At 36.7% G+C, this 13,542-nt stretch overlaps 1 protein-coding gene across 5 annotated transcripts in view; it reads right to left on the bottom strand.

Annotated features, from left to right (window-relative positions):
- Positions 1–13,542, bottom strand: part of ATP8A1 (ATPase phospholipid transporting 8A1) — a 221,318-nt gene that overhangs the window by 45,923 nt on the left and 161,853 nt on the right. For all 5 annotated transcript variants that reach the window (XM_070505963.1, XM_014857150.3, XM_070505962.1 and 2 more), the window contains 2 exons: positions 4,294–4,477; positions 4,091–4,201 (listed from right to left, as the gene is read on the bottom strand). In XM_070505963.1, coding sequence (XP_070362064.1) covers positions 4,091–4,201; positions 4,294–4,477 — 295 coding nt within the window. The remainder of the gene's footprint in view (positions 1–4,090; positions 4,202–4,293; positions 4,478–13,542) is intronic.

Here is a 13,542-nt window from a genome sequence, read left to right as displayed (position 1 = left end):
GTGTTTTTAAAAATTCTCTTCCTGTATTTTAAAAAGTTATTCTAATTTCTCTTTTAAAAAAGGAGAAATGACTTGATAAGAACAGAACTTTCCAATATAGTACCCTACACCTTCACTCAAATATTTTGGCATTCATGTTTACATATTTTAAAGGAGAGAGAAAAGATGTTTAATAGTGAAGAAGTCTACCAGAATTCAGTGAGTCCGAGATTTGTAGTTAAAAGATCTATTAGAAACCTATTCCTTGCTAAATAAAACAACACCTAAATTACTATAAACACATAAAAGTCTCTCCTTGGACTCAATCAAAACCATAGTTGCAAAAAGAAAACATGAGTCCCCTGGGGAGGCATCTAGATTGCTTAAATTCACAGGAAATCTATAATCCAGCACAATGTGCTGGGAAAGTATCACCTCATCGACTTAATCAAAGCTTCTGGAAATTAGAAACACTACATTGTTTTGGGATCTTACCAGAAAACCAGGATGAGACCAATGATTTTAAAGAAAAGGTCTTATTTTGCTAGGAAGGAGTGAGATGTTTCAGAGAAATAATTTAAAAAAATCTCTTTAGAAAGAGCCAGTAATTTCAATGAACACCTAGAGCGGCTGCTGAGCGGGTCACCATAAGTAAGTGCTTATACGGCCACCTGCCAAATCCGTATTTATTTATTTGGCTGTACTTTATGGCAATGGAGTAGTTAGATAGTGACATTCCTGGCACCACAGCAATGGGAAAAGCAGTGTTTGCAGATAATCTATAAAACCCATAGTGTTCCAGACTATTCCTTTATTAGTAGAGAAACTTCAGACCTGCCTCTCCTGGTATTATTTTCTAAGTTCCACGTCCCAGCAGAGGCGTGGCATTTAAAGCTTCACAGAACTTTTCCTGATGGAGCATTTCTGCATATTAAACAGCAGCTTACAAATAGTCAATGAGTCCTCTGCTCCCACGCCTGATCAACACAAAAAACTGAAAGGAGAGATTCGAGACTGGCAGTTGTCCTCACTAGAGACATTCAATGATGTGTTTTCTGTCTATTCATTCACAGTATTGACATGAGCCATTAACATCTGCAGAACTTGTTTTAGCTGGCAAAAGTTGGGTATCTGGGAATTGATTTAAAAGGTCAATTTGTTTCCAAGATAGTTGAATTATATTCAAAATATGTTTCCATAAAGTGCTAAAAGAAAAAATGAGGTTCCCAGTAAAGTTTAGGACTTTACGTCCTTTTCAACGTGTAAAAAATCTGATCAGTGTTAAATATCTCATGAAGAGGCTTTAAATTCAAAGCCAAGTGAAATTTAGGGAGAATCGACCACAAATTGCGTAACTCTGCATTTGAAACAGAGCGTGGAGATTTAGCTCCTCATTTGAGCTTAATATATTTTATTTCCCCCATTAGTACATAAGTTTTGCCCGCTTCATTGTTGGCTGCCAAATAATCTAGATTATAAAAAGCAGCAAGTTGAGTATTCATTTCATTTTACAAAATTAAATTTTTGTGAGCAGACTGCTGCCAGTGGCTTTAAACTCCTTGTATCTTCAAAAGTATATGTAAATAAACCGTATAAATTGATAGTCACTTGAATGTCAATGTTCTGAGATGAGAAGAAAATATAATTAGAAAAGCTAGAACTATAGGGGAGATTGGGAATCAAAAATAATTATTTTAGAAAAGAATCACAAATTTACATGTACAACAAAGAATATATATTTTTTGGATCTTATAAGCTATTTTGGAAGAGCATTTTGCTTCAAAACACAGATTATTCCAGATCAAATTCAGCAGTAATGAACAATAAGTAAATTCAGATTATCCTGTTTATCTTTCCAAGCATTTTATTATTTCACTTAATGGATTGCAACCTAATTAGAGATTTTTAGTGACCAATAAGTGGAACTTCCTGCACACTTCAAAACTCAGTTTCAATTTTACTAGCCTGACTCATAATAAGAACTCTGCTCAGTCAACATTTTAACAAGGAGATAAGCATTCTGACAGGGACATAAAGAAGAGCTGAACAAAACATACGTTAGTTCCCAACTAACGTGTCAACAGGGTAAATGTGAAATCTACTGATTTTTTTGTTTAAAGTGATACTTCTCTGGTGTAAAGTATGGTATATTATTTCCATACAGCAAATGGTGAGGTTGTGTCTCTTCTGATAGATGTGTAGAAACAGTCAACAGCTTAAAGGGCAAGGTGGCATAAACAAACATCTGTGAGGGAGCCCTGGGCAGATTTATGAGGGTGTGAGCAGGTCCTCTGACAGGAGCAGAAGATGGAGGGTGTTCTTAACAATTTATGGAGAGTTCATTGTCATGCTCTCTGGAGCTGCAAGAAGAGCAAGACACTGATAACACCTAGAGTTTAAGTATTATAAATACAGCTTCTGACGATAAAAGGGCCATATGTTGGGGGAAAAAAATGGTAAATAACTTATCTATCACGACCTGGTTAACCAATCAGTTTAGTTAAATTTATCCACTAGTGCTGTGATGTCCCGTATGGCAGCCACTGGCCACATGTGGCTCCTGAACACTTGAAATGTGATTAGTCCAAATTGGGATGTGCTGTAAGTGTAAATTACACACCAGATTTTGAACACGTAGTACAAAGAATGTAAAATATCCCATTAATAATTTTTTACAGTGATTACATGTTGAAACGATAATATTGAATATACTGAGTTAAATAAAATAGCATTTTAAAATTAATTTGAGCTTTAATTTTTACTTCTTGCTAATGTGGCTCCCAAAAAACTTAAAATTATACATGTGGCTTGCACTGTATTTCTATTGGCAAGTTCCTGGAGGACGTGAACCATGCTTGATTTACTTTGTAGTTGTAAAATACCTGGTGCCTGGCACCCAGTAGGGCTGCAAAAATGTTTGCAGAACAAAACGCATCCTTTTAGAAGTGATATTCCTGACTTAGGCTAAGTTTTCTTTTTAAAAATGTCCTATTTGATACCTGAAAAGGAATGTAGAAATTCCTTGCTATCCAGGCACAGGAACTGAATGTTCTAATTCTTAGACAAAATCCTCACTGTCTGAACTCTTGCTACCTACCAACCTCAGAAACCAAAACAGATCTGGATAGCAAGGGATACTTGTATATAAGTATCAAAGCTTGAAACTTAATAAGAACTATAAGATGAACAATACTAGCAAAACTGCATGAGCATCTTTCCTGATTCACCCCGTAGTAGAACCACTATCCTCAGTTTTAAGTCTATCATTCCCTTACTTTTCTTTTTAAATAGTTTTCCATGTGTGCATCCCTAACCAGTGTATTGCTTTCTCTAGTATGTGTCTGAGCTTTATAAAGAATGCTATATAGTTTGTAGTCTTTTAAAAACAGAAAACGTTACTTCATTAGCAATTCTAATTCAACATTTCTTACCAAAGCAATATAACATTTTTAGCTGGAATTTAAACATTAGTTATTTTCCACAGCCAACACACTTTTTTTTTGAGGAAGATTAGCCCTGAGCTAACATCTGCTGCTAATCCTCCTCTTCTCTTTGCTGAGGAAGATTGACCCTGAGCTAACATCCGTGCCCTTTACTTTATATGTGGGATGCCTGCCACAGCATGGCTTGCCAAGTGACGTGTAGGTCCACGCCCAGGACTGAACTGGTGAACCCCACGCTGCCAAAGGAGAGCGTGTGAACTTAACTGCTATGCCACTGGTCTGGCCCCAAACTTTCTTTTTTTTTTAAAGATTTTATTTTTTCCTTTTTCTCCCCAAAGCCCCCCAGTACATAGTTGTATATTCTTAGTTGTGGGTCCCTCTTGTTGTGGCATGTGGGAACGCCGCCTCAGCGTGGCCGGATGAGCAGTGCCATGTCTGCGCCCAGGATTCGTACAAACGAAACACTGGGCCGCCTGCAGCGGAGCGCGCAAACTTAACCACTCGGCCACGGGACCAGCCCTGGCCCCAAACTTTTTAACATGTTTAGAAGTTATAAAGAGTAAATGGGCAAGTGAAGGATTAATTAAAATGAGAAAATGTCTTCATAAAGAAAATTTCTTTAAATATCTATGCAAGCGACAAGGATTTTAAACTTAACCTGCAATTACCTCGATAATATAGAGGACTATATTCTTGTAGAAGCAGTACAAAATGCACTTGGAGACTCTGTTATAGTTCCAGGCACCATGAACCATCAATAAATTCTTCAAATACTTGAACTAAAACAAGAGTGGAAAAAAATTAGTATTTTTCTCTTCATAGTGTCAGCTGACTGAGACAAATGGTGTGTTTTGTAGAAATGATACTTTACCTGCGCTATGGAGTAATCAGAAGAATTAGCGGCCTGAAGGCCTTCATTGCCACTTATACCAACACCAACGTGCGCTGTCTGAATCATGCTGATGTCATTTGCTCCGTCGCCAATTGCAAGCGTTATGACTTTGACTTGTTTCTTAACCATCTCAACGACTTCAGATTTTTGAAGAGGAGTAACCCTTAAGTTAGAACAAATTATCAATTATTCTGTTTTCCGAAAAAAAGGAATTTGGAAATGTCATTGTCTTGAAGGAAAAAGCAGCAGAAGATTCAATTGACTAGATCTCTGAAGAATCATTATGGAAAAGTCTTAGGTGTACAAATGTTTAAGCTCTCTGTTAACCTGGTTGCCACTTTAAGGGAAAAATAAAGTCTCCAAAGCAAACCTCTAGATGACAGAAGCTACAATGCCTTGTTAGCATTAGTTTAACAGGATGTTTGCATTAATTTGTTTCAGAAATAACATTTGAGTTCAGAAATTCCATTATTTTCTAACAAATAACATCAGAATTTCTAATTCTTCACTTTTGAATGAAATAGAAGGTCAGAAAGGCTGTTGAATAGTAGTCCAAATACTAACTAAATCCTATTCTGTATGTGGGAAATAAAAGTTTTGAGCCTCTGCAAGCTGATCTTAGATAATGTACTCTACATTTAAAACAACTTCAGACTCTACTTAAGTTAACAGTAGGGAACCGGCTAACCTCTCGACCTGTTCTCAGCCACCATATGAATGAACCAAAGTAAATACCAAATGCTTGATGATATAACTCATGTACCTCAATTTTCTTCCACAGCTACTGACTAACGGCCAAGTAGGATCAAGCAACCTTTTATACAAACGTGGATTGGGAACAGAGAATACCAGCATCCAAACTAAAATCATATTTGGTATTAACTTTGGAGTAACTTATCGCAACCACTTAAGTAAACTCCATGACAATGACAGAAGGGTTCAAAGACAGAAGGCATCAGCGTCATTAACTTACTATATTGTCCACACTGTACTGGCGAGTAAACAGAAAGAAAGGAAAACAACAGTGAACTGGCTCAGTAAACTATTAAGATAGTAATTAAATACTAAGAAACTAATAACACATACAATGTGAGTGGACAAGAAAAATCACTTGGAGCTAAGTTCTTTATTAAGGTTAAGTGAAGTAGGTGTCAAAGATCTGCCAGAACATCTGGCAAATCATTTATTATTTAAAAATGAAGATCATGACTCTGAAAGACTCAATACATCTTTGCACATTCTCCTGATTATTTTCTTAGGAAAAAATTCCTAGCAGTGGATACTCTGTACAAATATGTGCCTTTAGGAGGCCCTCTGCCCTTCCGAAAGGCTTCAGTGAGAGCAGCTCCAGTCTGAATTTCACGTTTGAGAATCATTGCATTAGACTGTGAGCTGCTTGCAGAGTGAAGCAGTCTCCTCAGCTTTGTATTCCTAGTGCTGATCCAGAATAGGTACTCAATAAATAGTTGCTATATGAAAGAGTTATTTTTAAATCTTTCTTTGGATTTCCTTTCAGAGTCTGGCAGCAGTACAAAATGACACAACTGTGAATACAGCAAGGAAACGAATGGATGAGGATCAGGCCATTAATGGTTTTTTTCGCTGTTAGCCCTCATTTTTCTTTGAAGCAATTTTCATTTCATTTTCATGTTTTATTTAATTTTTCTTAACAGGCTAATATAAATTGGTAAGCCCGCTGGCCATAGGCCAATGTTTTAAACACGGACTATAGCTGACATTTAGTAAATGTCAAAAAAGAATGCTCACCAAGAAATGATCTAAAAAGCAAACGGGAAATGGGTCTGAAAAGAGAGAAGCATTTGAAAACATTTAACAAATTCCCTTCACAATTTAAATACGTTGTGAAGTCACACCATGGGATCAATGGAGCTAGAAAACAGTGGTATTTTTTAAAGCGAATACGTAATAAAGGAAATCTCTGCATGATGATCTAATATTAGTGACTTAAGGAAGCATCGGAAAAGACCTGGATTAAACTTTGTTTCCTTTCTTCATGGCTATTACAACCAACACTGCTTTCTCTGCCTGACATTGCAATTTTCAATACCCCACAATTAAAATTGGTTAGGGATTTTCACCAATTCCATGGGTGTGGTTAATTCAGGTGATAAAAACAGAATACAAATCCCCTTGTCAAGAACAACGGCTGTTTTAAAAAAAAAGATGATGTAGTGAGAGGGATCCTCAGAAACACACTGCGATTGCTACTAGCAAGGGCATCTGCTTCCATTATCAAGCCAAAAGTAGACAGCTGGCTTGGAAGAAGATTCAAGAAAAGGTGGGAGAGCTCGTATCTGATGGGTTTGAAATAGCAGTTGTTTGCTAAACAAAGATAATCAGATTTAAGTGGGGATTTATAAAAAATAAAATATACATATTTAAAACATTTAACTCAAAATATAAATGTACAAACTTGTGATGTAGGGCAAGGAACCTTCCTTTGCATAGGGGTCTGCTGTTGGAAAGTCTGCATGTTTTTGCTACAGAAACCTCACTCATGAGGCACAATCCATGGGTGGTTTCATTAAGTGGACTAGAATACAATGATGCCCTTCACCCCAGTTTATTGTTATCTGACTTCAAATTTAACAGCAAATTTTTTAGCAATTCAATAAGTCTTTCTAGAGTATTTATACCAGGTTTTCCTAGCCACAATTTTGCTAGATTGTTATTTCGATGACTTACGAAATATTTAATTAAATGAAGATTACTTTAAGAAGTATATTAGGAATAAACAGATTAGGGAACAAGCACCTAGTGATTCCCAATAAGCATCAAGTTGACTCATGGAAGCAAATGTGCAGGTGTGCACTGAAGAGCATCCTTTCAGCTCTGGGCATGATATGCTGTGGGCATCCATCAGCGCACCTCAGGGACGGAATGTGTTTTAAGGGGACTCAGATTAGTCAAGCTGAAATCAGTTAAAAACATCTTCTACAGCATCCATTCAAAAAATTGTTCCTTGCTACAAGGGGGTTACAAGATAGCAAAACAAAATTATAAGACACTAAAAATGATTGTACCAGAAAGCTTTTTGATATAATTGCCAGTACTTAATAATTTCAGAGGACATATTAGCATGGGCTGCAAGAGGCTTCCTTGATGAGTCAGAATTTGACTTGCCTTTGGCAAGGAGAGGAGAGCTCAGGTCAGGTAAAAGAAATGGCATATATTAAATTTAACTTCATGTTAAAAATTCTCCAGAATATTCCTTTCTATTGTGTTTCCACCTCAAAAAAGGTCACTCACTTCACTCATTAGAGTTTATTTGCTTTCTTGACTTTTGTACATCTGCTTCTATATTTGTACAATTTCCATAATAGTCTAGAACAACCTTACCACTCAAGTTAATTCTTCCAAATGTCTATTAAAAACCACATATCCATGGCTGAGTATATTTAAACCTAAATTTTACAAATACCAATAGTGACCCAATGTATAATTCAGAAACATAAAAGTGCTCTGTTTTCCACCCTAGGTATTTTTTTTTTTTACCACCCATGGGTCTGCATCAGAACTTAAATTATTCACAGTTCTCTTCTCTTTCACTGTTGCTCTTTCTTCTTCAGAAGAAGTCAAAGCCTCTATGGAAAAAGACTACATACCCAGCATGTGCTGTAAAGCCCAGTTTTCTTCCCCGTGGCTCCACAAACAGAGGGTGGTCCTTTGCGATACACCCTCACAGCGCACTGAGTGCAATACGCTTTTCAGATATTATTTTGGCTGTAGTTTCTGCACATGTTATTCATTATTTTTCTTATTTGCTATGTAGTAACTCTCACTGCCCTGTGAACATTAGATCAGAGTATTGGAAATTTTTACCATTTAGCTAGAAAGTATATAGGGTGGCCCATCTTATATGAGCCTCATTTTTCACTCTTTTAATGGGATTAGCTAAATGAATCACCTTTTTGAATGGAATGTGGATAAAGATTATATGTGCATGTATATACACAGACACATAATAAAGAATATTTTAAGGGACTTTTTATAGGTAGCCAAGAGGAGTACAATAATTGGTCTTACTATACTGTGTTTTAGGTTAATAACCTTAAAAAAACCATATATACACCAAAAATTATGCCAATAATACAATATTATCTCAAAAAGCTGTACTGTAAACTCAAAAGTTACTATAAAGTTGCCTTTAGAAGGTGAATCTAGAAAAAAATTTTAAGAATATGCAAGAATATACTATTTCTTAATTATCCTGAAGTGTTTTGTATAGTGACCCTGCATTTACTAAGCTTGAGGGCTGCTTCTGGTGACTATTTAGAGATCAGGATCGTTAGTGGGGGATCTGCTGTACTTTCCTTTGCAACAAACTTCCTAAGACTTCTCCTTGTGAATATCAGACTATTCCCCAGTGAGTCATATTCTCCTGACTAATAAAGAAATTACAAAAAGAGAGAAAAACCTAAGAGATCTTACTTGACTTCCCTTTGAACTAAAATTTGTTAGGCTCTTGTAAAGTTTTGAATTAAAGAGGAATTAAAATATGGCCAAAAAATCTGTTACATGTTCCAAAATTACATAAATATAACACTTCTAGAGACTCACCATCAATTTATTACTGGAATGAAAACAGTCACTTATATAGCAAATTCTGAAAACCATACTTAGCATATGGTATGTAATGAAATATTCAATCACTTCTAGATAAGAGAACTCTGTTATTCAAATGACTGATGAGTGAGCACCTTCCTAGCCTCCAAAAGCAACATCTGTTAACGTACTCTGTAGTCAGAGGCATCAAGGGGATATTATAATATAGGGATTGAGTCTACAGAAAAGAAACATAGATAATCTTTCCACAGGACAAAAAAGGAAAGCAACTTTTAAAAGATTTCCTTTTGAAATGATGAAAATGTCTCTTTTGTGGAATTTATGTTGTTACAGGTAAACTACTACTGTCTTCAGTTTCTATAGTTCAGATATTTTAAATAGTGACTGATCATATTGGTAGCGTATATTTGAATATGCACGCATGTGTGTGTATGTGTGGGCACTGCAAACTATTACTGGCTAATGTATCTTACAAAAGGCATGAAAAAGAAAACTCCTCCTAGTAGAAATCTCTATTATAGTATTCACACCATAGAGCAGTTAGTCCCCATTGCTACTGTTCATTAAAAAAAAAACCTATCTCCATCTCTATCTACCTATCATCTATTTATCTAGAACCTAGCACTATACTCAGCCCATAGCAGATGTAGAAATAGTAGTGGAACCAAATAAATGGGAAACTTTGCAAGGAAGAGAAATTTATCTCATTATCCTAATACAGTTCATTCATTTTTGACTGTTTGCTGTTAGGAGGAAATGTGGTTAATCTTCTCTGCATCTAGAGTGTAGAGGAACTATGTAAAAGATATTGGATTCTGCAGGCTTTCTGATATGGATGGGAAAGACAGGCAAAAAATTATTAGGTAGAGAAGGAAGCATACTACTACTTCAACAGAAAGTGGGTATATTCAGAATGGATTAGAGCCAGATGACAGAGGGCCTCTGCATGCCACGATAAGAAAGGCTGAATGTCACAGATAGCTCTAAGCAACAGGGAACACTAAAAGATTTTGAGCAAAAAAAGAGCATGGTAGAAGGAGTGCTTTAAAAACATTTGGATTGCTCAAAAGATATATATACATCGCTTTGAAATACAGATATTTATATTTTATATTTATATCTATCTATATATAAAATAGCTATAGATGTCTATCTATACATCTGAATTTTACCTAGGATAAGGGCAACAAAAATGGAAAGAAAGGACATATGGGAGAGTGGGGGGTTTTGAATGAAAGTGCAATCAGGGGTTTCAAATTTGGGTGACTGGGGAAATAATGAGGGATTAAACATAAACAGAAAAAGCAGGAAGATTTATGGAGGAAAATTATCAGGGAAGTTCTAGACACTCAGAAGTTCAGATAGTGGTGGGATATCCTAGTGGAATCATTAAGCACGCTGACTGAAAAATTAGAACTGAGCTCAGAAAAGAATGCAGAGCTGGGGATGTGCATTCAGGTGTCACTCATTAATCAAGTAGTGATCCTTTGGTATGTGATGAAATTTCTATGGAAGAATATAAGAGAAGAAAGTAGATCTCAGGATTCTCCTTCTGCCCCTAAGAGCTATTAATTTAAGGACTTTTATTGAGCTACTGTCTCAGGAGTTAAATATTAAGATCCTATACGACAGTGGCCTCTCTAGGGATGCTTACTCCAAGGAGACAGAAGTGGTAGAGAGAGACAGAAATTTCTCCTACGTGGGACAAGCCCAAGCCATTTCCGTTTAGGCAGTCTTGTATTTGGAACTGGTGTGCTCCCAACTGGGGAGCACACCTACTCAAGAAGGCCTAGAATTCTTCTCCCTTCTAGTTCTCCCCTTTCGTGACCTCGCTCTCAAGAGTGGTAAGATGTATGGTCTCCCTCTCTTCCCATTCTTAATTATCTGGTTGAAGCCCACATGGGTACTGGCTCTCTTTCCTTTTCTCATGACTCTGGATAGGTAAGGAAGGGCTGGAGCTTGCCTTTCCTTTCTTCCTTCCCTCCCTTTGCTGCTATGTGGATGGGTTTCTCCAAGGAACTTTCTCTCGTCTTAGAAATACCTAGTGGAAGATGGAACAAGTGGTAGCACAGGCTATTGACAGAAAGTGGAATAAAACCCTGAAGATGCCAGGAGTTAAAAAAGGAGTTCAATAAATTTCAGGGTTACAATTAGCAAAAATCTATGAGAAACCTTTGGGAAAAAGAAGTGGTGCATATCTGTTAGAAGGTAAATGGCATAGAGGGAAAGAGTGGTATGCCAGGGGCCACAGATTAACATACACGTGTGGAAATCTTTTCAGCTTTACTGTTCACTCCCCATGGTGCCTTGTGCAAGCTCTGGCTGACCAGTGTAAGGGGCAGTTTGGGCTGGATGGAACTAAGGAGCTCCTCTCATTGCAACTGTAAACTTTGGGTTAGGCTTGGAATTTGTGGAAACTCAAAGTCCCCAAAATAACATGCTTGAAAAACAAAATGCCACCCCAATTCCAGGAGTATCTCCAACACCCTAAAGCTAAGATCCCAGGAAAAGTCCCACCTCATGCCTTGGAACAGGAAAATCAGAGCTTTCTGGTCAATCTCAGGGCATGGAGCTAGGTAGGAACAGGTGCTAATGACATGGGTGTGTTGACAAACCCTCGAATGTTACCTCAATTCCATCAGAATGCAGCAGCCTCTAACAAGGGCAGTGCTTGGCTAAAGGAACTAGGGGAAGAGGGATTTACTAAGCTCAGATTGACCCCTGACTCAACTTTATCTCAAGTTAGGACCTAGCTTTCACCTTTCTCCCAAAGGGACATTACTGTCGTTAGGGCAAATGGGGAATAATGGTCTCACAGGGAAAACTTTTAAGACAGGAAATCATGAGCACAAAAGAAAGACAACTTATAGGAAAGTAGAACTAGTAAAAACAGATGTAACAAGAATTCAAAAGAAGTATGATAAAAAAGCTAGGAAAGATATGGGAAGATACTGGAAACATGAAACTACAACAAGCAGTTACAATGAAGAACCAATTGAAAATAAGTCATATGAAAATATAACTTCTAAAATACAGAAGCCAATGGTAAACTGAGTAATAAATATGATAGAGCCTGAAAGTTCAAAAAACTGTCCCAAAAGATATTAGGAAATCAAAGGAAAGATTGTGAGAAAAATGAAAAGAAATAGAGGAATAGAGGCGACTATACATATATAATGGGAAGTCCAAAAAGAAAATAAAATGGGACAAAATGAAAAAGACTGATTAATAATTTTCCAGAATTAAAGAAAGACATATGTCCCAGATTGAAAGGGCTCATACAGTGCCAAAAAGAAATATAAGAAAAACAGACCTACCTTAGATACATTACAGCTAAATTAAGATTAAGAAAAATTTCTAAAAGCTTCCAGAGAGAAAAAGCAGATTACTTACAGAGAAGCAAGATCTGTCTGACACTGGACGCATGCACAAAACTAATATCTGCAGCTCTTGTCTCTTTATGGGGAGGCAGGGGAAGGAAGACATACTAATACATATAGGCAATAAGCACAAATATGGTTATCAAAACTTTAGAATAACCAGACATAGAATAGATATAGACTGCAAAGCTTTCAAACCAGCAGAAGAAAATCTGATTTAGACAGTGGAAGGTAGAGGGAGAAAAAAAGAAACAAAAAGCATAATAAATGGAAAGCACAAAATAAAATAGAAGAAATGAGGCCTAATATAGCAATAACTATAATAAATATAAATGGATTAAATTTACTGATTGAAAGACAGAGATCTCAGGTTGTAGTAAAACAAAAAAGATCTGGCAATATGGTATCTAAAAGAGATACATTTTATAACAACAGCTAACTAAGATACACTTATTTACTCACTACCTTCTAAGCTCGTTTTAACTCAAATACTCAATTCTCAGAAGAACCCTATATAAGATAGTTACTGTTATTGCTATGTTACAAATGAGGACACTGAGGCACAGAAAGATTATATAACTTAAGCAATACAGCAAGTAAGTGCTGAAGTCAGGATTCAACCCTAAGCAGTATGGATTTAGAGACAGCTTTCTTAATCACTATATTATACAGAAATATTGAACTTAAGGGTTTAGGAAAAAAAAAGATCAGGCACATATGAAACAAAGGAAAGTCAGTTTAGAATTTTTATTTTTTGGGCACCTGAGCTAACAACTGTTGCCAACCTTCTTCTTCTTTTTTTATTCTTCTCCCCAAAGTGCCCCCGTACATAGTTGTATATTCTAGTTGTGAGTGCCTCTGGTTGTGGCATGTGGGATGCCGCCTCAGCATGGCCTGATGAGTGGTGCCATGTCTGCACCCAGGATCCAAATTGGCAAAACTCCGGGCCGCCGAAGTGGAGCACACAAACTTAAACACTTGGCCACGGGGCCAGCCCCCAGTTTAGCAATTTTAATACCAGACGAAATAGAACTTAGGACACAGCAAAGGCGATAATGGTCAGAGAGAAATACTTATGTATGATAGTATTCCCCTCACCAGAAATAGTCGATTAGACCATATAAAAGAAAATTTGATGGCATTTCTAAGAGTAACAATTTTTAACAATAACCACTAACACATCCAGTACATATATTAACCCACTCATTCCTCCCAACTCTATGAGAGCAATTATTTTTATCTCTATTTCAAAGATGAAGAA

The sequence above is a fragment of the Equus asinus genome, chromosome 3 (assembly GCF_041296235.1).
Source record: "Equus asinus isolate D_3611 breed Donkey chromosome 3, EquAss-T2T_v2, whole genome shotgun sequence".
Lineage (NCBI taxonomy): Eukaryota > Metazoa > Chordata > Mammalia > Perissodactyla > Equidae > Equus > Equus asinus.
This window is presented reverse-complemented; position numbering and strand designations above follow the sequence as displayed.